General features: G+C 43.1%; 3 protein-coding genes across 3 annotated transcripts; all 3 read left to right on the forward strand.

Annotated features, from left to right (window-relative positions):
• Positions 1-587: 587 nt before the first annotated feature.
• On the forward strand, positions 588-4,203 carry polr1f (RNA polymerase I subunit F). The gene is made up of 4 exons (XM_004547941.5): positions 588-926; positions 2,263-2,404; positions 2,639-2,847; positions 3,061-4,203. The coding sequence occupies exons 1-4, from the start codon at positions 625-627 to the stop codon at positions 3,536-3,538; spliced, it is 1,131 nt and encodes a 376-aa protein (XP_004547998.2). The 5' UTR covers positions 588-624; the 3' UTR covers positions 3,539-4,203.
• A 12,942-nt stretch (positions 4,204-17,145) lies between these two features.
• Positions 17,146-18,464, forward strand: LOC101473899 (protein Fer3). Its single transcript, XM_004548151.3, has one exon. The coding sequence runs from the start codon at positions 17,520-17,522 to the stop codon at positions 17,967-17,969; it is 450 nt and encodes a 149-aa protein (XP_004548208.2). The 5' UTR covers positions 17,146-17,519; the 3' UTR covers positions 17,970-18,464.
• A 1,672-nt stretch (positions 18,465-20,136) lies between these two features.
• twist1a (twist family bHLH transcription factor 1a) lies at positions 20,137-21,805 on the forward strand. Its single transcript, XM_004547940.3, has 2 exons — positions 20,137-20,893; positions 21,327-21,805. The coding sequence occupies exon 1, from the start codon at positions 20,318-20,320 to the stop codon at positions 20,864-20,866; it is 549 nt and encodes a 182-aa protein (XP_004547997.1). The 5' UTR covers positions 20,137-20,317; the 3' UTR covers positions 20,867-20,893; positions 21,327-21,805.
• The last annotated feature ends 2,502 nt before the right edge of the window (positions 21,806-24,307 follow it).

The following is a 24,307-nucleotide window of genomic DNA, read 5'->3' on the forward strand; positions in this document are numbered from 1 at the left end:
CTGCCGCCAGGTGTTTGCTCAAATGAAACACATTTATCTGTGGCTGCAGTTACTTTGCAGGGCTAAATTTTATTTATAAATTTAAAATGTGAAAATGAAATAGCCACTCAGAATAAGTTCACCATGTTACACAGGACATTCATTATTTAAACTAACAGACAGTTTGGCCACATGCAACATTTAAATCCATCAACATGTTATGCCAGGAAACATTAAAGCATTACTGCACGCAGACTAGCCATGTACAGCCATTAAGTCTGCAGTTGCTCATTTATAATCGTTAAAGAGTGTAAAAGTGTTTTGATGATGATTCAGTCTGTGCTCTGCAGACAAAAGGGGCAGTGAGTCATACAATTCTTCATATCTTCTAATGCTTTCAAGGATTTTACAATATTTCTGTGTCTAAAAAAACAATTAAACACAATACTTTTTGACAACCATTACTTAAAGATAGTGAATGGGACCTAAAATAAACTATTAAATAAGCTTGCAGTATGAAGTTTGTGGAGGGCGCTTCTCTTCTTCACCAGCAGGGGGCAACAATAACAAATGTTTTTAACAGCAGTTCAACAATCCGCAAAGCGGAAGTCACCTCTTGTTTGTCTTCCGGTCTTTCTACGCAGCATGGCGAATTTGGAGCATGGTGAGGACAATCCAAAACATGTGAGAATGTCCGGTGAAACTCCCGACGTGTCCGTCCCGGACCAGGCGGCCCAAGAGACCCCAGCACCGGTAAACACTGCTGCCGCTCTCCCGTTATCGATCCCGTCGTTCGCCGCTGCCTCCGAGCTGTTGTCAGCGCCTTACTCGTGTCTGGTCGTGAACACCCACCGGAGACACATCGCCCTGCCGCCCGTGTATCTAAACAAGAAGAAGACGGGGATTAAGGAGGAGCTGGAGGCCGAGCTGCTCAAGTTCTCTCAAAGGTGCTTCTTTTTTTTTTCCCCCCGCCGACGTTTTTATCCAGTCAATGAAGCATTTTGAGCCGGACAGTCCACTTTCCCACGAACACAAACACGCACACGAGCTGTGATGTCCTCTAGCCGCTGAGTTTTCGTGTTGCTGTCTCCTGTGATGTGAAAGAACCTAGTAGCTACTCATGAAACATCCTGTTAGGTCCTTTATCGGACACACACCTGCTGACGAGGTGGTGCTTTTAGGGGTTAAGAAGGTGGTGTTGGGAGGCTGTCACTGAAATGCAGACTTTTAGCTTTAATTCAGGGCATTGATTGTCCGGAAAATACAGCCAATGTGTTTTTAAATCCTTTACAGTCAATGAGTGCCTAAAGTCTAAAAGTCATGAACGTCACATCACCAACTGCTGTTTCTTCCTTTGAGAAGCTCTACCAGGTCTCTACTGCAGCCACCAGTTGCTGCTTATTTGTGGGCAATAACTGCATTCAGTTGTTTGTTCAGTAACTGAAAACTTGCTGTATTTAGTAGAGCTCAGGTGACTGACTTGGCCATTGACGATTATCTCTGCTCTTTGCCTCGGGAAACCCTTGGGTTTGTGTGCTTCGGGCCATTGTCCATTTGCACTGTGAAATCAGTTTTGCAGCATTTGTCTGAATCTGAGCAGAGACGATCGCCAGGTCGTCCTGCTGTCACATCATCTATAAACACCAGTGATCCGGCTCCACTGGCAGCCATGCATGCTCATGCTTTAACACTTCCTCCACCGGGATGACGGATGATTTTGCTCTCTCTTATAGCTTTACTTTGGTTTTTCAGCCTGATGAAGATCATCTTTGTATGCACTGATATCTCTATGGGCCACATAATGATAGTTCCAGTGAACAGCTACAAAATACAAGTTTAAAATTCTTTATCTGCTTAATTTATTGTTTAACACAGAGAGAGCAGGCCTCTCCTGGCTAAAAACAAACACCTGTTACTGTCCTGTTACTTGTGAGCCTCTGAAACTTGGATTAAACAGTTAATGTAATTATTTTGTTAAACCCCTTGAGTTAAAGTTTATAATCTGAACTTGAATCACATCTTAATTGTTTGTTTTAGAATCCACTGTGGTGCTCTGCGGAGGTAAAAGTACCAACAACGTGTGATTGTCTGCAAAATGTATTTTATGCATGAATCACTGCGTGCGGCCTTTTTAAATCCTTTCATACACCAGTCAGCTTTTAAAAGCATTAAAACCAGTAATGGTAACGCAAAAAGGTTTGGTCTTCTCCTTTAAGTAAAGCATTGTCAGTTTAAATAAACTGTTAATGCACGAGATGACCCTGTTACTGTTGTCTCTTTCAGTCTGAACGGAGTCCCCTTGGCCTACGACAACATCAGGATAGTGAGACACCTCGGAGACATTTACGACGACAGCGGCTACGTCCACGTGGACGTGGAAGCCAGCTTTATTGTTTTTCAGCCACAAAAAGGACAAAAACTACGGGTGAGATTTACATTCACATTATTTAGTAGAAGCAGAGAAGCTGACGGGACCTTACCTGACATAGTGTCTGTTAAGAGAGACCTGCACTTTTCAGTGTTTACTATTGTTATAATATACAAGTGACATATTAAAACCTGGGGCTTTGAGGCGTACCTGTACTTTGTGGGAGTGATAAATTGCCTCTGATAAAATACAATAACTAACAGCGTGTATCACGTATTCGTCTGTTTGTAGGGTAAGGTAAATAAACTGGGAATAAGCCACGTGGGCTGCTTGGTGCACGGCTGCTTCAACGCCAGCATTCCCAGACCGAATCTGGTTACTGTGGAAACATGGAGAGACGCGGGGCCGAGGATCGGATCGGAGGTGGAGTTTGATGTGACGGCGCTCGACGCCGACACTGCTGGGGTGCTGCTGATCAGAGGACGACTGGACAAGACCAGGCAAGTGTGCAGTATCAGTGATGATGATTTTAGTAGCTTCGGGGCAAAGCTAAAGGCCTCAGTATGCTCGCCGCTTTGTGGCTGCCGGTAGCATCATCACACCAGTAGTCACTGCAGTTTTTTCCTGAACAATAGGCGAGCAACTCAGACCTTCACATCAGCGCTGGTATGGCGCTGGCCTATATTGATTGTTTTTGTCTTTGTGTGCCTCAGGGTGCAGGAGCTGCTGGCCATGTGTGAGGGCACAGAAACCAGTGTGCCTGCAGGCGAGGAGGACCCAGAACCCACCCAGGATGCTTCTGAAGAAACCCCGAAGAAGAAAAAGAAAAAGAAGAAAGTCAAAGAAGAGGAGATAGAAGAAGAGATACCAACCATATCTGCATGCCAGCTGGACAACGGTGTAACACCAGAGCCGAATGGGATGAGGGATGAGGTAAACGGCAATGAAGCCGCAGAGAACAAAAAGAAGAAGAAAAAGAAGAAGGAAAAACGTATAAAAGAAGAGGAGGAGGAGATGGATGTCTCTCAGGTGGCGGTCCACGGGAGCGACTCCAACGGTTACATTAGTGACAAGCCAAGCAAGAAAAGGAAACGTGAATCAGGAAACGATGTGACATCATCTTTTAGTGAAGATCCCGACCCGGTGAAACCAAAGAAAAAGAGAAAAGTCAAAATAGAGCAGCATGCCTAAAAAATGGTATCTTTACAAATTAAGTGAAACATTTGGAATAATCAAGGACATACTGAGTGTGTTAGTGACAGCGACGGCCCTGGAGGAATATCCTGACGTGCCTTAATCATTAAAGAGCCTGGCTGTCATCCCAAAGTTGGCTCCTCGCCTCATAAACATAATGTCGGACATGCAAGAGAACATGGAAATGAGAGATCAGGAGTGGGCTTGACAGATTTTCCTCACTTGTAGTTCCAGCCTTCGCCACATGGTGGAGCCAAACTGCTTCTTACAATCAGTCTGGCAGACAAAAATCCAGAGGCAAAAACTCACCAGCAGAGACAGTTTGATCATCTTTTGCTTTGCTGCTGTTTATATGTTTTCTCCTGTTCAGCATTTAAGAAACAAAAGCCAAACGACTAATGCTGCCCAGCTGACTTCTAGACTTTGGCTCATGCTTCCATACAGGTCTTTAACAAATTGTTCTGATTGTGACTGCAAAGCAAGGAGAACATGTTTTACTTAAATCCACAGTATTCAGTGAAAGGCCTGGAAATGAATCAGGCACAGTGACAGTGAAGCCATGGAATATTACTTTCGTGTCGCTCACTTCCTTTTGTCTTTAAATGGATTTTCTTTGACCGAGAGCAGAAATTAGCTGACAATAAAAAAAAATATTATTCTCACCCTTTTAAAGAGTTCTTTATTTTGATATTTTGTCATGATGTCTACTTTTCAGTGATGATTTGACACACCTGTGCTTTGTAAACACACTCCTGAACAGCGCTTCGATTTCAGAGAGACAGAAATTCCTGTATTTTTGCAGTGTGCCATGAAAAGGTTTGCAGCAAGCTCTTTTGCTTTGACCGATGGGAGTCGAGTGATAAAAAGCTGAGAGATAAGACTAAAGATCTAAGTGTTTTCTTTACTCTCTCTCTCGCTCTCTCTCTCGCTCTCTCTCTCTCACACACACACACAGACAGAGTGAGGGAGAGAAATCCTCCTGCTTTTCAGTGGGGAGTCTAATTAGCTGCTAGGTGCTAAGAGTTGGAGAGCTTATCGGAAGCTGCCTAAGAGGAGAGATAAGGGGATGCGATTAACTTGGCTCATTTTCATCAGTCACACCTGATCTTACTTTTCTGTCATCTGCATGAGCTGCACCATCTGTGTGTGCATCTTTTTTTGGGTGGACAGATCGGAGAACACTGCAGAGAGCCATTCAAATAGGTCTTAAAAAAAAAGGGCTGCTTGTATCCAAAGCATCCAGTCTGACAAGAAACAACAGCAAAACTTCATCGTGAACTTTTTTTAAAACTGTTTATCAATCATACACTAACAGGAAAAAAAACATTAATAAGAAAAACTTGCGAAATATTTCCATTCCATTTTTCTTTTAAATCTTCAGCTGTCTGTACACAGTGTTGCTTAATTTTATTGAGGCTTGCAGAGATGTTTTTAAGCACAGCTCTCTCACAGCATTTCAGTCAGGTTCGGGTTGGAGCTTTAGTTGGAGGAGGAGAATCAAGGGTTTGCAATGACCGGGTCCTTTCGTTGTAGATTCACTGCTGTGCTTGGGAACATTGTCCTGTTGCATGAATCAGACCGGCTCAAGTTTTAGCTGTCGGACAGATGGTCTCGCATTTGACTCTAGAATGTCCTGTCTCTGCAAAACAAGCCCAAATCAACACGTCTCCACCTCCGTGCTTGACAGCTGCTACTGTATTTGGCTTTTGGTGTTCACCAAATGTGGCGCTGTGCATTATGGCCAAACAGCTCCAAATGGAGATATCTCAAAATCTCAAACGTTTTGTTGTAGGCTCTGGACTTTTACTTTTACCTTGATTCTTTTCTTTTTCAGCCATTGCTGTACTTTTAATCATCGTCCTGTTGCTTTACTAGTCAGACAGATGGTCTCAAGTTTGCTTCTTGAATACTTTGGTCCACAGAGGAGTTCATGGTCGACTGAGTGACTGCCAGGTTTATTTGGTCTTGTCTGACCAAAAGGACTGCTCCACTATTCCTGTAGTTTGTTCAGATCCAACTTTATAAACCCAAACCATGATGTCATGTTCTTCTTATAGAGAAGTTTCTTCTGGCAAGCCTTCCAAACAAACTGTGCTGTCATAAACTTTAAATTTTAATTTGCAAACTGAGATTTGTAGAGTCTGAGATGTAGCTCTACCTTTTGGTTTTTTGTAATTTTTCTGAGCATTGCATGGTCTGATGCTGGGATGAATTTGCTGGGATTAGCAATTGTCTTCAATGTTTTCCACTTGCTAGTGATCAGTAAACTAGGTGCACTTGATTAGCTGCACTCGCTGCTTCTTACCTTCTTAATTCCTATGCTAGCAGTAAGGACAGACCTACTTGTTGACAGAACTGCACAAAGTCACGTGAAAACTTTCTGTCTCACAAGACTGTACCTCACTAATGGTTAACAAGAAAAAAGAAAAACAAACATTTCAGCATAAAAATGTCAGTTACCAACATAAACCATCATCTCCTCAACAGACACAATAAAAACATTAACTCAAACTGTTTGAGGTGTATATGTTGGCTTCCTAAACTGGCACTCAGTCATTAAAACTGTGAGAAACCCTGCAGGTTAAGATAGCATGTCTAAAAGTTACAGATAAAGACATTATATCATCTTTGTTTAACCTGTGCAAGAACCAAAGTGTAGGAGAAAAGGAAAAAAAAACTGGCATTTTACAGAGAATTATGAGTATCAGACTATTTCTTGGCTGGGATCAGCTACTTCCTGGAGTCTCTGCTGGTTCCCTAGCATTTAATGTAAGCCCAGAAATAGTTCACATTTTTAAATACTTAATCGGGGCATTAACCCTTTACATCCAAACCTCAGCGAAAGGGTAAAGGGGGATATTTCACAACATTTCAAGCTGTTCCTTGAACGAATTGTCAGAATTCCTATTTTTTATGACTTGGCTTGAAAAGAAAATCTTTGATAAAGACATTTTTTACAACTTATCAAGTGTGAGTAAGTAGATAGCGTTGACCCAAAATAACCCGAGTGTTTCGTATATTGAAACACGGGCACACAAAATGCACACATATAAATGCTCACATTACACATATTTCATTCCTCTGCAGAAAAAAAAAAACAACTACTCCATTTAAGTTTTCACCATCTTGCGTTCTTGTAATCACACAGTCATTACAGCGTTCCCAGAATGCCGTGGATGACCTCAAATTGCACAACTGTGAAAATACGCAAAACACTTGTAATCTTAAAGACATTTAGAAACAATTATGTGAGAAGTTCAAGTGATTGTTCGCTGCAATCCGTCCCCCCGTGACCTCCTTCGTGCGTCTTCACTTTCATTCGCCCAGTTCCAACCCCAGCCCGGGTGCACTTCTTTTGCACCTGTACCCTCCCCTCCCTCCATCTTCGCTCATTCCTCTTGTCATTCCTCCTATCACTCCCTAAAGCTGACTGCCCCCCTTTCCTGCTTTACCTCTCCTTCTTGGCCTCCTCCTCCTTCTCCTACTTGTCTCCCTGATTTATACGAGGCAGTGTGCAGTTCACACACATTCCACTTCTGACACCCCTCAGCCCACCACCACCACCTCCCCCTCCTGCAACTGGACTCTCATATCTGTGCACGGTCATTTATCTTTGTGATCCTCGGATGGGAAGAAGAAGAGGGAGGGTGGGAGAGATGAGACAATAGGAGGAGTGTTGTTTTTGCTGAGGAGGCCAGACTGTCTTTTCATATACTTCATAGACTTCTGTCAGCCTTGATAGGAGTACTATCTGAGTATGTGTGTGTGCTTGTGTGTAAGTGTTAATGAGTGTGTAGGCTGGCTGCCGGCCTCTATCTCCTGTGTCAAAGTTTCCAGGCCTGGCGGCTCCTCACCTACATGAAAGGCCCAGTAGAGTCTTTATGGAGAACAAACGGCGCTCTGACGCAATTCTCCAGGTTCGGGACATATGCACACACGCGTGCATGCATGCACACACACACACACACACACAACCTGTGCCATACATTCACTGGCTCGCTCGCTAATTCAGTCATGCAGACACACCACATCCACAACCCACAATCCACAAATCCCCATCCTTACACACCTCTGTTGGCCAAGTCTAATTAGTTATGTGGTCGGCACTCTGCTCTATCCCAGAGCCCCAAATGGCAGCAGGTCATAAAACCTTAAGTGTTCCACCAGTCAGAGCCGTGCAACTGTGGTCATATATCCTCCCAACACGACTCAGGCAGGGCCGACTTGTATCAAAGCCCATCTCTCACAGGCCTACTGACATCCATGAAATCTCTTTATGGCATTTTCAAAGGCATTTCTGGGAGATTTTTTGTGGCACTTCTGCTTTGCGTCTCTGCTTTTCGTGCTCGCTCAGGTAGGCGAATAGCCCGCGCTCGCGCCACAGTCGCACCGGATCAAGTGTTCAGATCTTCCTCGAGGGATCTGCACACAAACATATTCAAGCATACGCGCACACACTACTAACACCCAAAGTAAACATCACATATGGTTGGTGACCAGTTTCACTGCCATGCTTAGTTTGTTTTCTTTGGCGCAATCCTGTCCTTAGTAACCTTCACAACTACAGATGTCTACAACTACATTTTGCTCAAGGGAGTGGTTTTGTGTGAGAAGCTGTCTAAAATGAAAATTTAAAAAAAAACAATGTATTTTATTTTACAATAAAACAGAAAACAAAATATTTAAACTGAGAAAATGTGCCAATTTAATAAAAAAAAATAAGCTAATTTGATGGCAGCAACATGAGGGGGTAACAAGAGGCTGAAAAAGTACTAAAAAAGGAACAGCTGGAGGAAATTATGTTTATTGGCACCTGATCAGTAACAAGATTAAGTATAAAAAGAGCATCTTAGAGAGGCAATTATAGAATAATGTTACCCTGGTGTCTCATTGTGTACCATTCATAATATCATACCAAGGTTATGAGAATCTGGAGAAATCTCTGTGCTCAAGGGACAAGCCCAAAAATCAGTATTGGAAGCCTTTGATTTTTGGGTCCTCACACTGCACTGTGTTAAAAATGAAAAACACTGCGCGGGCTCAGAAACACTTCCAAAAATGACTGTCATGGAAAAAATGGACACCACATCCTCTGGATTAAAGAAAACAGGGACCATCCCGCTTCTTATCAGGGCTAACTTTCGTAACTTTTGGTAACTAACTTTGACTAACTTTGGTCTTTCTGATGGTATTGGGGTTCATTACTGCCTTTGGATTTGGCAGCTTGCACATCTGGAAAGGAACCATCAATGCTCAAAGGTTTTAGAGAAACATATTGTCACATACAGATGCTGTCTTTTTCAGTCAAGGCCTTGCAAACATTTAGAGCATCATTAAATAAAAATAGGATAAAGAAGACTCAGGACTGCTGAGCGTTAGCTGATTTTCTTGCTTCAGTGTTTAATAAAGGATGTTCAGTTTTAGAATTCACAGAAAGTATAAAAATGTGTAAGCTTGTTTCTTTTAACCCAAAAAGAACGCAATGACTTGCAAATGATTTGAAGCCATATTTAACTGAAAATGGTTGAGACGCATCACATGTTGCAACCTATATGAACTGAATTTTATGCAACACCTTCCAAAAAGGGTTGGAAAGGGCAAGAAAAGATTTTATTTGAGTGTCTTAGAGCCTGCACAGGGCTCAGTATAATCAGGAGGTAATGGGAGGCTCATAGGCGTCTAGACAGTGTCCAGAGCAGACAGACTATAACTCCTACACCCAAAACAGTGAGAAAAAAAAGCAGGGAAAGGACAACGGGTACATACTGGGAGTTACAGTTAAGATTAAAATGAAGTATGCTGCTATTATGGTGATCTGCAGATACAAAGATAATTAAAAGAAAGAGGCTATAACATATGAGCAGATGAGAATTACAAAACAAGCTGAATTTTAAAATAAATCTTTATCACTCCTTACACCTTTTGTATATAGATTTAAAGAAAAGCAAACATGGAGAGGAGTTATAAGGGGAGGGGTAAGGAGAGGAACACACACAGCATATCATCAGACATTCAGCCCAACCTCCCGAAACCACAGAAAAATAAATAAGCCAAGAGGGGGAAAAAAATTTAGGACTGGAAAAAATGATCTCATGTTTAGTCACGTAGCTTTTCAGGACAATACCCAGGACGCAACTAAATGTTTTATTATTGTATTTTAATGACGACCTTGTCAAACTGCAGATGAGACTGAAGGCACTGCTGGGCAACACTGAGATGGGAGTAAGATGAAAAGAAAGTGAAACCTGGGTGGCCTGTACTGCTGGTGATGCGTGCATTTAGAGCCGGATTCTGGAAAAGCACTTACAGGAAAAGTATGTCCCCTGATCAGTGAGCCATCTTCTGACTCTAATGTGCAAACAAATTTTGATTACAGAAAACTAAAAAATACTGCAGAAAGATAATATAGCTATTAAATCATTGCCACTATGATTATGGTGCGAAAAGAGCAAGGATCAACGCATGCGACAGGTGCAACAGCAACTACCGAACATCTCTTTAATAACAGGATGAAGTCGTGTACATACAGGCTGGAGAGGAGTTTTTCTTTTTTCCCCAAAAACAACAACATAATTATTTGTCTTCTTTCACTTTTATTTTAAGTCTGCATCATGGTGCAAGCACATTTTCAGAAGATGATGTATATTCCCAAGAACTGAGGTAAAACTGGAAATTACCAGCCTTTCCAGTGTGTGTTCTCTCAACTTCCAAGAAATCCCAGGCACTCATATTATTCATACTGAGTAAAAGCATTTCCATCTTTTGAATTTTGCCCAGAGCAGCAAAGTGGTGCATCAGGACCATTCTGTTCAGAGTTTGAATGTTCTCCCTGTGTCTGCCTGGGCTCTCTCTGAGTCCCTCGGCTCCTTCCTGCAGTCCAAAGACAGGCGTGTTAGCTTAATGGGTGATTGTAAACCGGCTCTAGGTGTGAATTTAGTGTGAATGGTTGTCTGTCTTTCTGTGTTAGCACTGTGATAGACTGTCCAGGGCGTATCCTGGAAGAGGCTCCAATCCCTGCCACCCAGATGGATGGATGGATGGATGGATGGATGGATGGACAGATGGAGGGATGGATGATGGATGGATGGACGGACGGACGGACGGATAGACGGATGGATGGATGAATGGATGGACGGATGGATGGATGGACAGACGGACAGATGGATGATGGATGGATGGACAGATGGATGGATGGATAGACGGATGGATGGACGGACGGACGGACGGACGGACGGACGGACGGACGGATGGATGGATGGATGGATGAATGGATGGATGGATGAATGGATGGATGGATGGACGGACGGACGGACGGACGGACGGACGGATGGATGGATGAATGGATGGATGGACGGACGGACGGACGGACGGACGGACGGATGGACGGACGGAAGGATGGATGGATGGATGGATGGATGGATGAATGGACTGACGGACGGACGGACGGACGGACGGATGGATGGATGGATGGATTGATGGATGGATGGAAGGACGGACAGACGGGCGGACGGACGGATGGCCGGATGGATGGCGGGACGGACGGACGGGTGGACGGATTGACGGATGGACGGACGGATGGATGGATGGATGGATGGATGGATGGATGGATGGATGGATGGATGGATGGATGGATGGATGGATGGACGGACGGACGGACGGATGGATGGATGGATGATATATACTTGCACAAACACATCTTTTAGTGAACTGTCATCATTTGTGATAGACTAGTGACACTGAAAACTTTCCATGCTTTCTTTTATATGCATACATATACTCTTGTAGCAGATGTTCCTTTGAAACACAGACAACATTTCCACTAATGAGGTCAGTGCATGTGCAAATAATCCCCGCGAGTCAAAAGCTCCGGCTAAGTTTCAGACAGTTTTTGTTATTTTTGTACCCACGTGATGGCTTAGAGAGGGGATATCCTTAATATGGTCATTTCAGACACACAGCTTTGCCTGTGAGAACAGCAGTCCCACCAACTCACTGTTCAAACCTTCTGTTTGCTAGGAGCAGCAAATCCACGTGAAGCTGTGCTTCTCAAACGTCTCATCTAATCACTAATAGAAACACTTCAGATAGGATGCAGATGACCAGGAAAACAAATATGGAGTAAAAAACAGTTTAGTGAATATAATATTTTTGAATGGAAAACAAAGAAAAACAAATCTGCAGATATTTTTGTGTTGAGCAAAAGTGCACTTAGAGATAAGCAAAAGGTGGCCTGAACCCCTGCTCCTCCAGTCCACGTGCTGGAAGACCGAACCCCAAATTGGATACATCTCTGTGTGAAAGTTATGTAATGCATCAACAACACAGGAAAAGTAGAGCAGTATCAGAGAAGAGCTATCTGACACTGCATAAAAACACTGAAAAGACTGATGCTGTGTTCCTTGCTAAATGTTAAGGTAGAGTCCTGTGGAAAAAGAAATCACAGGACTGGTCTGCAAACCTCAATGGTGTGAAGTAATGTTGTAAAAAAGAGTGGGCAACAATTCCTTTACAACAATGTGAGAGACTGATAGTCCTACAGAAAATGATTACTTCAAGTTATTGCTTGACATTTTTTCTGCATGATTGTATCTGATGAAACTGGTTGGAAGCCCAGAGGTGCTAACAGAGGTGTAGCTCATGCAGGTCTGCCTATTATCAATAGTTCCCCTGGGAGATTAAAAATGTTATTTATTTGTGTGAGAGTTACTGGCATTTCTCTTTGGTGCTGTGCATATTTTCAAGCTTGTTCGTCCTACAAAAAAAATCCTAATCTGTGAAACACTCAGAAGTTTTTCTACTAACCTGTTCCACATAAATAATCTTGGTGTAAAGAGGAGAAAACAATGTCTCGAGCTACATACAAACAAACCCAGACAAGGGCAAACCCAGAGTGCCGAAGCACATACTCGTTCTGCTACTATCTACGTTGTCATCATCATCATCATCATCATCAAAGAATAACATCTGTTGTCTAGGAAACTCAGACATCTGAGCACACGGGCTGAAGGTTGAGAATATGACTCTTAAAACAAATGAAACACGGCACCCTAAAAATACACAGTAAAGAGTGGGTGAGAGTAAACACAGACATTACTCAGACAGAACGGGTGTGGGGAGGGCTGGGGAGGGCGAGGGGGGGAGGGGAAAGGTGCTGACATGGGTGAGGGTGGATAGAGGAGTCACGTGGTGAGTGAGCTTGGATTAAAAGAAGGAGGGTTTTTCAGAACAGAGTAACTGAAGGCATGCAGCGGTTTGGCGAATGGAAGGTGTAGATCTGGAGGAGGAGGGGGAGGTATGGGAGGGTGGGGTTAAGAAGATATATTATGTGGTATCAGGGTTTGTCCAAGGCATGAGCCCTATCTTTCACATGGCCACCCAGCTGTCTAAACAGCCCGTGACTGGTTGCTGGCTAAAGGGTCCGGCCAATGGGAGGGGGGAGATGTAGCAGAAGGTGGAGCGAGTGAACAGTTGAGTCAGCTTCAGGATGTGCAGAGAGCCAGAGTGACACAATGAAGACTAGGCACACAGGTCAAGAGTTAAACTCATCTTCCTCACTCCCTCCCTTTCACTTTGACTCTCCTCCCTCTCAGATTTTCAAATTTGAAAATTTGCTTTATTAGTATGTTATGAAATGTTTGGCAGAAACACGATTTGCAGGGTGGGTGAAATTATTCTTTCACACACATGAGTGTAATCCGCACACAAACTGAATAACAACTTTGTGCCTCTGTAAGTAAGAAACGGTGAGTGTCTCAGCATGGATGTGTATTAAATCACCGTTGTGAAAACAAGCAATGAAACAGTTCAGCACAAAAAAACCTGAGAAAGAGACACGGAGAGAGACAGAAAGAAACAGAGCGAGAGAGAGAGAGGTGTCTAGTTTCAGATTTACAGTGGTGGTGGTGGGCGAGATTTGGCCATGCTCTTACAGCACACAGAGGACACAGCCAGAGGAGGAGGAGGACAGATTTACATGGTGAGAACAGCTATGGCTGCTCTGGAGCGGCCATAGCTCCAGAGCAGCTCCAGAGCAGCTTAAAAACTAATATATGGAAGCCATCACCGTGTAAAAATACAACCAAGAAATGTCACCCTCAGAAGTGTGACTTGATGAAATGTGTGATTTCTTAACTGACATGAAACAAAGTATGTTCCTTTCAGGGTTCCCTCTTACATTTACTGCAGTATTATGTTGATTTGCGGACCCCTAATCCGTTAGGATTAAGTGTCGAGATGCTCTTTCTGTGGGGGCCGAGCGACTGTTCATTTACTCAGCACAAACTCCGCATTGATTTCACAAATACTTCAAAATGCGTTAATGAAATTCACGGCACAGTTATACAATCGCTGAAAAACCACCTTCTTCGACTGAGCATCCAGACTTTGTGGAAAGGATTTGGTTTAACACTCAGTTTGTATCTACTAAAACGCCAACTATTTACTTCCATAAACATTTAGTCACACCACAAACTATCATTAATTTCACCCTGTGTAACCAGTAATAACAGAGCAGAGCAGGAAATGAACCATTATGAGTGTCTGTGTGAAGGTCTGTCCTGTCTCACACAAAGTTGGGATAAACCCTTGTAGGTGTGTGTGTGTGTGTGTGTGTGTGTGTGTGTGTGTGTGTGTGTGTGTGTGTGTGTGTGTGTGTGTGTGTGTGTGTGTGTGTGTGTGTGTGTGTGCCTCTTTTGGGGTTTTACTCCTTATTTAAGACCAATATTTACAAAGTAGCCCCAGGGTGAGATTACCTCATATTCTCCCGCCCAGCTGTGCTTTCTCAGCGTTTCCACCACAACCAGAGGAATGTCCCATCATGTTTATCTGCGTGCCAGGAAAACACAGAAAGAGAGGAAGAAGAGGCAGCAGAGGGAGATGGAGAAGTATGCTTAGGTTGGAGTGTGTATACATGACAGACACTTGTACATTCACACTCTTGGGTATGGAATAATCACACAAGAATGCATAAAAAACTTTAAATAAAAAAAAACTTGTGAGCATGCTCTTGATGTCAGTGTTAACTCAACCAGGAGGACATTCAACATCCTACTGGAGGATTAGCTGTGTTAATCACACTCTTGGTGTTCTACTTTCATGAGAAAAGTCTAAATGCCCACTATGGATTCAAGGTGGGTAAGGTTAAAGTGAACTTAAAATCTATGACAAATATTTATTTTTTATATTCTGCTAGTAAGATGGGAAATATGTGTAGCAATTTTTTTATAAACATTTTATAAATTTTATAAACAAAATTGGAGTTGCTACAATTCTAACAAGCTTAGAAGTCCATATTTGATACGAACACCTTTATTCTTCAACACAGTCTGAACTCTCTTAGGAAAGCGTCCCTTTAAGTAGTCTTCAGGAATAGTTTTCCAGGCTCCTTGAAGGACCTTCAAAGCTCTTCTTTGGATGTTTGATGCCTTTTTTTATGTTCTCTGTCAAGATGATCGCACACCATCAGTAATGTTGAGGTCTGAGCTGTGGGGAGCCTAATCCATGACTAATAGTTTTCCAGTGGGTGTTTTTATTTCCAGGTATGCTTTTACTGTACTGTCAGTGTGTTTAGGATCATTGTCATGATGAAAAATGAAACTATAGCTAGTCAGATGCTTTTGATATGGTATTGCATGGTGGATCAAACCTGATCTCTAAGTGCAACCCCAAACCATGACAGAGCCTCCACTGTGGTTTACAGATGGCTGTAGACACTCCCGTTTGTACCTCTCTCACGACCTCCTCCTGACTTACTGACAAGGATTTGTATAAATAATTTCAAGTTTGTAATCATCACTCCATGAGACCTGTTGTCACTGATTGATAACGTGTCTAATGAGGCTTCAGCAAACAATACTTTCTTAACTGTATGAATTTCAGAAACTGTTCATCTGCTGCTGAAGAAGTTTTAAGCCTGCCACATCTTCTTGTGTTCTTCTTTTGCTCTTTGGGAATCAACTTGTTGCTCAAAAAATACAAATTGTGTTATCTTTGGCATTTCTATGTAGATTCAACTAACGAAATTGGAACAAAGTATGTGTTTTTGCAAGAGACTGCTAGTGACAAAGGATACAATTTAAAATTGGCTCTCTGCTATGTTGTCTGTTATGTACAGACACAACACGGATTCTTCCTTGAGTTAGATGCCTTTTATGCTTCAGTGACTCTTAAATCAGTGTTAAATAGTTAAAACAATAAAACACGCAAACAAACATTCATCAGAAAAAGTGGACAGAAGAGAAAATTAGTGGGAATAAAATAGTGAATGTCCAAAGAAAAACTTTGAAAGTCCACTTTAAGAAATCAGAAGAAAGTCTGGCTTCTTGGAAGAAAAATATAAAAAAAGAGGGGCAGCTTGAGGTCTTTCAGACATAATCAGTGCTCAGCGATACTCCTGAGATGCAATTCTGGGATCCAGAATAAAACCCAACTTTCCAAGATGGACAAAGAAAAGAAAACTAATTAAAGATTAGCTCATTTTCAGATGATTCATAAAACATCTTATGAATGTTAGGCTGATATAAGAAATGTCGCTGGAACAGCTTGTCAGCATATGAGTTTGCTGCAAAAACACCGGCAAAGCTGAATTCAGCAACTTTCAGACCAGCGCATTCACTTCCCGACACCACAATAATTCCTGTTGCTAAATATGCACATGCAGGTGACCCTTTCTGCTGGCAATTCATTTATGAGGTAAAAGGTAAAACAGCAAATGGACTGTACTTATATAGCACTTTTCTACTCAGCTGGATCTGAATTTATGCTCTTGGTCTTTGTGGCTGGTTAAGGTAATATCACATTAAGCTGGAAAATTTTAAATGATCAAGAAAAATAAAATAAGGGATTGATGCGCCGTTCAAGTGAACGCTCAGATAATGTCAGTGAAAAACACTCTAAACTCACAGAAGTAGGAGTAGAGTAAAATAATGATTTTACTCTTGGAATTTGGGTTATTGCTGTGAATTTATTTAGGTTAGCTGAATACAGTCTGACAAAAATCATTATTTTTAGATCATAAACACAGCAAGGAGCCTCTGGCTTTAAAGCCTCCATCCTTTTGTCCACCCTTATACCTCCATATCTCCAGGGTTTCTCCTATAACCCTGAGATATTCAAGATATGCTAAGGTAACGTGAATGAGTAAGTATAAAACTGATCTGCAACTTTTAAAATGCCAAAAATGCTGTGATTAAATCAAAGTCATAATGTTATCAATACAGGCATAAAAGGTGTCTGTATAAGTTACAAACCACAAGTGTGCAGTGCAGTAACCTGATGAGTTTATTGGAATTACCTTGCCTTAAAGTGCATTATTTTCTGAGAGTGCAGTGTTTTAGGCTGAGCAGTGGCTCTCTTGTTGGTCCCTGCAGTGTGGACACTGTCCTGCCATGGGAACGGACAGTTATTTGCTTTAATTTGCAACAGAAAAGCTTGTGGTGTGTAGTGACTGTTAGAGAATGTTCTGTTTGGCCTTCTCCTGGCTGGTTTAAGTGATAAAAGTGTCATTATTTAGCCTCTGAGGCAGAGGAGAGAGTGCAAACAAGACTGCATGACCCTCTGTTAAGAGCCCTCGTTCTTCAGATGCTCATTAAAGGCCTCCAGGAGGACAGTGCATCAACTGGCAGGGCCGTCGAGCTTGCCTTTTTTAAAAAAAATAAAAGTCTTTCTCATCCCAGTCACCGGTCGACTGACGGCAAAAATGGGCTCAATTAAGAGCAAGAGGGACATGAAAGATGTCGCGCTGTGAGGTGGTATAGGCGACTTATTAAAACAGCAGGAAGAAGCTCTTGGACTTGGGCCCAATAGGATCTAACCCCGTAGCGCACTGACCGGATTTGGAGAAAGTTGGATTTATCTGATTGGGTGCTTTGGATTCTGTGTCTGGTGAACGACTTTAGTCCGTCTGAGCGCTCTGATTGGAGTCAGTTTCTTAACAGAAAAACAAAAGAGAGACTTTCTCTCAAACTGCAGCGCATTGAAGATGGAAATGCAGGGCCGATTTATTGACTCCACGGTGATGAACATTAATGTTATGGAGTATCCCCACAAATATGCTTTAGCACCAAAGCAGCAGGTGGATGCTGCTCCATCCTGTCCAATCAGCCAAAGGCAGTTAAACGAGCCTTCCTGGAGCCGGGAAGCGGAGGACGGTGTGCGCACTGCTCAGGTGGCGATGTGCTCGCCGAGATACTACAGCCGCGGGCCCCGGGGGAACACGAAGGCCAAGCGGAGGAGGATCATCACGGTGGTCCAGCGGCAGGCGGCCAATGTGCGGGAGAGAAAGCGAATGTTCAGTCTGAATGAGGCGTTTGACGAACTAAGGAGAAAAGTTCCTACATTCGCATACGAGAAGAGGCTGTCCCGTATCGAGACGCTGCGTCTGGCCATCGTCTACATCTCCTTCATGATGGACCTGCTGGAGAACACCTGAGACACAACAGCTCAGCTTTATCTATGGCAGACTGAACTAGACTGAAGGCGCCACTCAACCCACCAATGACACGGACATAAATGAGCAGCTGACTTTCCGTGTATGGACCAACAAGAGGGATTCTATTAAGAAATGTCAGATTTTTTGTGGCTGTAAAAACACATACATCGCTGGAGAAAGCTCACTAGGTCAGTGAGAACCGAGATTTCATTAGTTGCATGTGAATCGATGTTGCTTGAAAATAAAAGTACCGCTATGGTCATGTTTGTGTTCTTTGCCTGGACTGCCACGACAAAGAAAGCAAAGTGAAATTTAATTTTGACTAACCTTACTAAAATTAATAAGACCATAATGTCTGCTTAAATGGACAGTTTACAGCCAGTGTTGGATCAAAACATATTTACACTGTCGCATTTAATAAATCCGTTAAGAGGAGATACACATGAATGTCAGCATCTTATGGTTGTTGTTATACGGCTCTGAAGCGGTGTGGTTTTCAGCACCGTGGAGAGCTACAGAGGCACGCGCCTCACCTGGCCACTTGAAGGGTGTGGCAAAAAAAAAAAAAGCAACTCGAGGTTTTCCTCACTCAGAAAGCGAGAGCACATGAATCATGATTGTTTTCTCCTTGATGGCCAAATATCCTCAAAAGAGTTTAAAAGTGGATCTAAATCACAAATCAAGGGCTCACGGCATGAAGCTGCAGATTATCTTTGTCACTAAGGTGTAAATTGAGTTATTCACGGAGGTGAGATGACGGTAAACTGAGTGACAAAAACACCACCCACACCAGATGCCCTCTTTCAGTCCTGGATTGATGGTAGAGGCAAAGCTGTTTAGCGCTGGGGGACCGTGTCTCCACAAGAGAGCGGGGCTGGGCCCTCTGTGGTCCTCTTGTGTCATCCTTCCTCATCAGAAGTGAGGCTTCTCGGTGGGCCATTCACACCACAGACTACCTCCAAGAAGTTGCCAGGTCTAGTTTCAACCACATGAAGACGTATTTTTAGTTTTTTGACTAGGATATTAGATCACAGCAGAGCAGGCCACGGAGCTGGGTAGTCATGTGTAGGTGTTTCGACTCTGTGTGAGCCAGTGAAGTGCTTTTTTCCTCTCTCCTCGGTCCATCTTTATCACGTCCGGTATTTGCGTTGTGCTCCAGCCGAACACCGCCTTTCAGCGTCCCTGCTGTGAGCACGGATCCGCCCTGAGAGCTCCCTGTGACGGGCCGTCTTTTAAACCTGAGCCGCGGTGCCGAGATCCCTGCGGGAGTCAAACCCTTTAAGTGCATACCTCAACCGCGAGGCCGTTGACGGCAAAATAAACACACAGGTCTACTAGAGCAGCGACCTCCTGCTGTGACAGCCTCATGTGTTTTTCAGTGGGCCTGATCGCTGCTCCCTTGTCAAACGCCTGCACAGAAACACTTTAATGTTTAAAACTAGAGGAAGAGTTCTGTTCTGTGTCATTGGCTTTGAATTGTTTTCAGCAAGAGGGGGAAAGCATGAAATTTCCACACACGATGACACAGCGGTAAAACTGCTGGGCGATTTCCATTTGTAAGTTTTATTGTCAGTGACGCAAACAGTGGATAGTCTGTGCAGCAAATTTGGAAAAACAACAAAACCTGCTATTCACACTTTAAAAAAACGAGCCTGAAACTAAATAATAAATAACACAAGAAAACAACAACAACAGGTCTTTATTTAACACTGAGCAAAAAAAAAGAGCCTGGACATTTAATGAGGTCTGCTCTAATTCAATGTAAAAAATAAAAAATAAAAAGTAAATAAAAATAAAAAATAATTATTATTATTATTCTTATAACTCCGCATCTGTAATAAATGCGGTGTGTGTGTGTGTGTGTGTGTGGGGGGGGGGGGGGGGGGGGGGGGGGGGGTGGCATTGTGCTTTTGGGGAAGAAATAATTTGGGGTGGAGCACAGACAAATAATTTATCTCTATGACAGGTCTTACAGTGCTTGCACAATGATCCAATAGCAAACACTGCCCCCACTACATCCTTCCAGTCTCGAATAAAAAACACTCCATCTCTTAATTCCTAATATTATAGCAAGAACTCTCTTTTTCTGCGGTATTATGTTACAGCCCTCCCCACCCAATCACAGCAAGCCCCAAAATCCTCCTGCCTGCTCCCCGTTATAAGAACTCGGGTCGTCCCAGTCTGGCAGACACCTCTCCCATTCTGTGGCGCACGAGATTTACCGTAATACCAGCTCACACACGCTCCTGTTACCTCTCGTGTTTGTTGATGTTGTGACCGCTTCAGTGGATTTGAGTCAGGGATTCGTGACTCTCTGACAGGACACAGAAAACCTTTCTGAAAAGACAATGCGGGAAGACGACTCCTCCCCAATGGATAGCGCTGGTAACAGTGAGGAGGAGACCGACCGACAGCTGCCGCGGAGAGGCGCGAGGAAGAGGCGGACGGCGCGGAGGAGCACGGACGAAGAGGAGGAAGCGGACGTGGAGAGCCCCGGTCCGGTGAAAAAGAAATGCAGGAAGAGCGGAGACGGAGGAGGAGGCAGCACCGGGAGCGGCGGCAGCGAGGCCAGCAGTAGCCCAGCGCGCTCATTTGACGACCTGCAGACGCAGCGCGTGATGGCCAACATCCGCGAGCGCCAAAGGACGCAGTCCCTCAACGAGGCATTCACGTCGTTACGTAAGATCATTCCCACCCTGCCGTCGGACAAACTCAGCAAGATCCAGACCCTGAAGCTGGCAGCGCGGTACATCGACTTCCTTTGCCAAGTTCTACAAAGCGACGAGCTGGACGCGCGAGGGACCAGCTGCAACTACGTGGCGCACGAGCGCCTGAGCTATGCGTTCTCAGTCTGGAGGATGGGGGGCGCGTGGTCCTTGTCGACTACGTCCCACTAGAAGGGCTGCTCTTGGTGGCACAGTACGGTAGGTTGAGCTCCTTTCACTTTTCATCCAGCAGGAACTCGAGCCGTGCCAAAATGTTCCGGTTATGCGCATTTTACGCACAGGCCCAAGATAAACAAACTAATGTATAATCCTCCAGTAGGTCGCTGCAGTTTTTCTGTCTCACTCTTTTAAACTTCCTCTAATATTAATTAGGCTTGATTAATTTCATTATGAAAGAGATGTCAACTACAACTTTATGCGCCAACAGACCAGAGTTATCGCTGTAAACATGGCATTCTCATATCATATTATAGCTACAAAGAAATAGACATAGCATTTCTTCCACGAAATCCAAGCTTCATGTTTATTTTCTTCACCTAAGCCCACAACCAGGTTTTGTCATTTACATACATGGCCAACACGCACCAACATCTTGTTTTCACTTGTTTTAACCAGAGTATTTCTTTCACAGATTACTCAGACTGAGGAACCAGTGGATCAGACAGACTAAAATAGGCCAAACACACCTGGGCCCCAGTCTCGGCTGCTGTGCTTCAGGCCTCAGAGGAAAGCAGCTTTTTTCATATTTCCCTTTGCACGGACTGAAATGTTTGCAAGGGAGCACTTAGGACAGACAGGACGGATATGAAGAAAGAAAGACCACTGCGACTATGAATGTTGTAAAGAAAAAAAACTGACAAACGGCTCCGTTTTGAAACACGAGAGAAAGATGACAGACCATTCCACATTCCCTGTGACACCGCATCACAGAAAATGAAGTATTTTGTATTTATTTTTCTACACAGGTCGGAAACTTCTTCCTCCCCCTATTTCAAATAAAGGTTATTTATTTTTGCAGTATCACAGAATTCCAAATGGACCTAGAGTCTTTGCATTTTGAGTGTTGTAAATATTTGGTAATATCTTAAATAAAATTATGAAAGTATTGTACATTCTTCTGGTCTGGATATTCCTTGAAGGTCTAACTAGAGGCTGCGTCAAATAAATTTCATGCCCATCAGCTGAATTTAGAAGCCTCTGTTTTTACACAGAAGAATAAATGTCACTTTTTTAAAGAAATGTTTTTTATTTATTTATTTTTTTGTTAAGGGAAACATATTCAATTTTCATGGTCTTTGTACTTTGAGTCTTTGTAGAGAGCTTATTTTCTTGCTTGATGTTGAATCCCCATGTAACCAAACTACAGTGGAGCGGGGCAAAAGAAAACATCTCATTCCAGTGGCTTATTTCGTAGTGATTTCTTGAGCTTGGGGATCTGGGAAAGCCATAATTAGCCAATGGTCTGTTTGAACAAGGTGAATCTGGAGCTGTGGGGGGCATGCATGATATTCCCAGATGTCCACTGAGCTGCAGGTCAGCATGGGAGTCTCCTGCAGGTGCTGCAGCAGTTATACCCAGAGAGGCTTGACAGATTGATGGGGTGGAGAGAAGTGAAAATGCAAACAGAATAGGCTGGATGGAATTTACAAATACCAACAAGTTATAGTCCACATAAAACACATTGGATTATCAGAGTATTTCTTCTTAACAACAAAACAGCTGATAAAATTGGCCCAAACTGTAAACGGGATTAATTAATAAAACTCCATGTAGCTGTTAAATAACAAAAGCCAAAAAACAAACAAACAAATTGCAAATTATGTGAAAAGGAATAATCGTGGGTTTTTTAAATTATTTTTATTATATTTTTTGGATGGTTTACCACAAGTTTGGACAGAAATAATCTTTCCACCTAAATGCTGAATGTGATATGTCCAAATACCAAATCAGCATCTGGGCTGTTACACACCATTAAAGTCAAGAAGGGAAGGACTAGATTATATTAAGACAAGAAGACTACATGGGAAGTATCTCATTGGCTGATGCTATATCTACCAAATATAAGTCCTGACTGAATGCTTCAAGGCTACAATTTCCCATAAAATAAAGTAGGATTAGGCTATTTTATGAGTGCAACAGGAATATCACTTTGAGATGAAACACACCGATGTCATTCATGACTCACTTAAGGGAGTTCTCTATCTCTCTGTAGGGTTGTTAAGAGATGATGATGGGAGCATCGCTGTGTTTTTGTATCACGGGTTGCGTGCGGAAGGTAAAGCCATCTGCGCTGACCCAAAGCCCTCGCCAGCCACCGGGGGGAATCGATTCCCACCCTTAGATCACCGTGGACGTGTTATCTTAAACTTGAGGCTGTTGCTCTGACACAGAGGAATGTCACCTCTGAGGCTTCAAAACACACACGTGCACACAAACACATATAGGTTAATACACACACACAGGGAGATTTCTCACGCCTACCAAACAGGGAAATACATTTCACACAGAGAAGGAGAGAGAGGGAGAAACTAATCGGGAGGGGGGGCTCCTGAACCTCAGCTCCTGCCCGACTTTGATGTTTGAAAGTAATGGGATGACCGCTTGTTATCAGTGTGAAGGCATCTGGCTCTCTAGTTTTAAGTGTGCTATGATTTATAGGCTCTTTGAATACTGACACACACACGCACTCGCTCTCTCTCTCTCTCTCTCATTAATCACCGTTTATATCTCCTCGCTTTGAGCTTGCAGTCCTTAAACTGATCTAAAAGCCAAAGGTGCAGGCCTGTGTGTATTTTAGTAACGCCAGGAGCTGTAAATCTTTCCAAACATGGATTTCTCACTGCTATACATGGAAAGCAAGACCAGGTAGTTTAACAGTGGTTTACTTGTCTCCTTTACTTCTTTTAGTGTTGTGTCTCCTTCACTTCCCATCTCTCTGTGAAGTTCCCCATTATGGGGTAACAAGCCCTGGTTTACATTAACCCTCAACACCACAAAAAGACAAGGTGGAGGGGGAGGAAGTTGGGTGAGACAGACGGAGGGGGGGCGACTCAATTTCTAAGTCTGGTTTCCATTAGAGCTAATTATCTGTGTTTCATCGCAACCTGAGGCAGTTAGCATGTGTGTGTGTGTGTGTGTAGGTGTATATATGTATTTGTGTGTATGCTGGAGTTTCTTTTTTACTTGTGCTCTGTTGCGTTTTCGTCATATATCTCAAATTAAGATCTGCATAGCATTCTCTGACTCTCTGAAGTGAAATTAAACAAATGGTGCTTTGCGTATCACTCCAACCCTCCATGTCTGCTGGTCAGTGATGTAATATATCAGTAAACTGGACAAAAATAGAGTCCATACACTTCTTTGGTTTTTGCTATATAAGAGTAGTAATGAGCATTTTTAGATTTATTATTGCTTTAGAGTTGCCCTCCTCCTCTGTGCCAGACTTTGTTGTAATCTTTAAAGTGGTCTTGAGCAGTAGGTCTTCAGGCTTTCTGAAGGTCTTTCAAAGTTTGTCTGTGGACATTGGCTGCTTTTTCACTCATTTTTAGTCCAGTTCCTGCATCTTACCATTTTCAGAGTAATGTTTATTTGTTTGTTAAGCCACTTAACACT

The sequence above is a fragment of the Maylandia zebra genome, linkage group LG22, assembly GCF_041146795.1.
Source record: "Maylandia zebra isolate NMK-2024a linkage group LG22, Mzebra_GT3a, whole genome shotgun sequence".
NCBI lineage: Eukaryota > Metazoa > Chordata > Actinopteri > Cichliformes > Cichlidae > Maylandia > Maylandia zebra.

What these genes read in the sequence shown, in the direction of transcription:
- polr1f (XM_004547941.5), top strand. Translation starts at nt 625, where the DNA reads ATGGCGAATTTGGAGCATGGTGAGGACAATCCAAAACATGTGAGAATG. An exon ending in AAAAAGGACAAAAACTACGG is followed by an intron (nt 2,405 to 2,638) that starts GTGAGATTTACA and finishes GTCTGTTTGTAG; the next exon opens with GGTAAGGTAAATAAACTGGG. An exon ending in GGACGACTGGACAAGACCAG is followed by an intron (nt 2,848 to 3,060) that starts GCAAGTGTGCAG and finishes TGTGTGCCTCAG; the next exon opens with GGTGCAGGAGCTGCTGGCCA.
- twist1a (XM_004547940.3), top strand. Translation starts at nt 20,318, where the DNA reads ATGCGGGAAGACGACTCCTCCCCAATGGATAGCGCTGGTAACAGTGAG.
- LOC101473899 (XM_004548151.3), top strand. Translation starts at nt 17,520, where the DNA reads ATGGAAATGCAGGGCCGATTTATTGACTCCACGGTGATGAACATTAAT.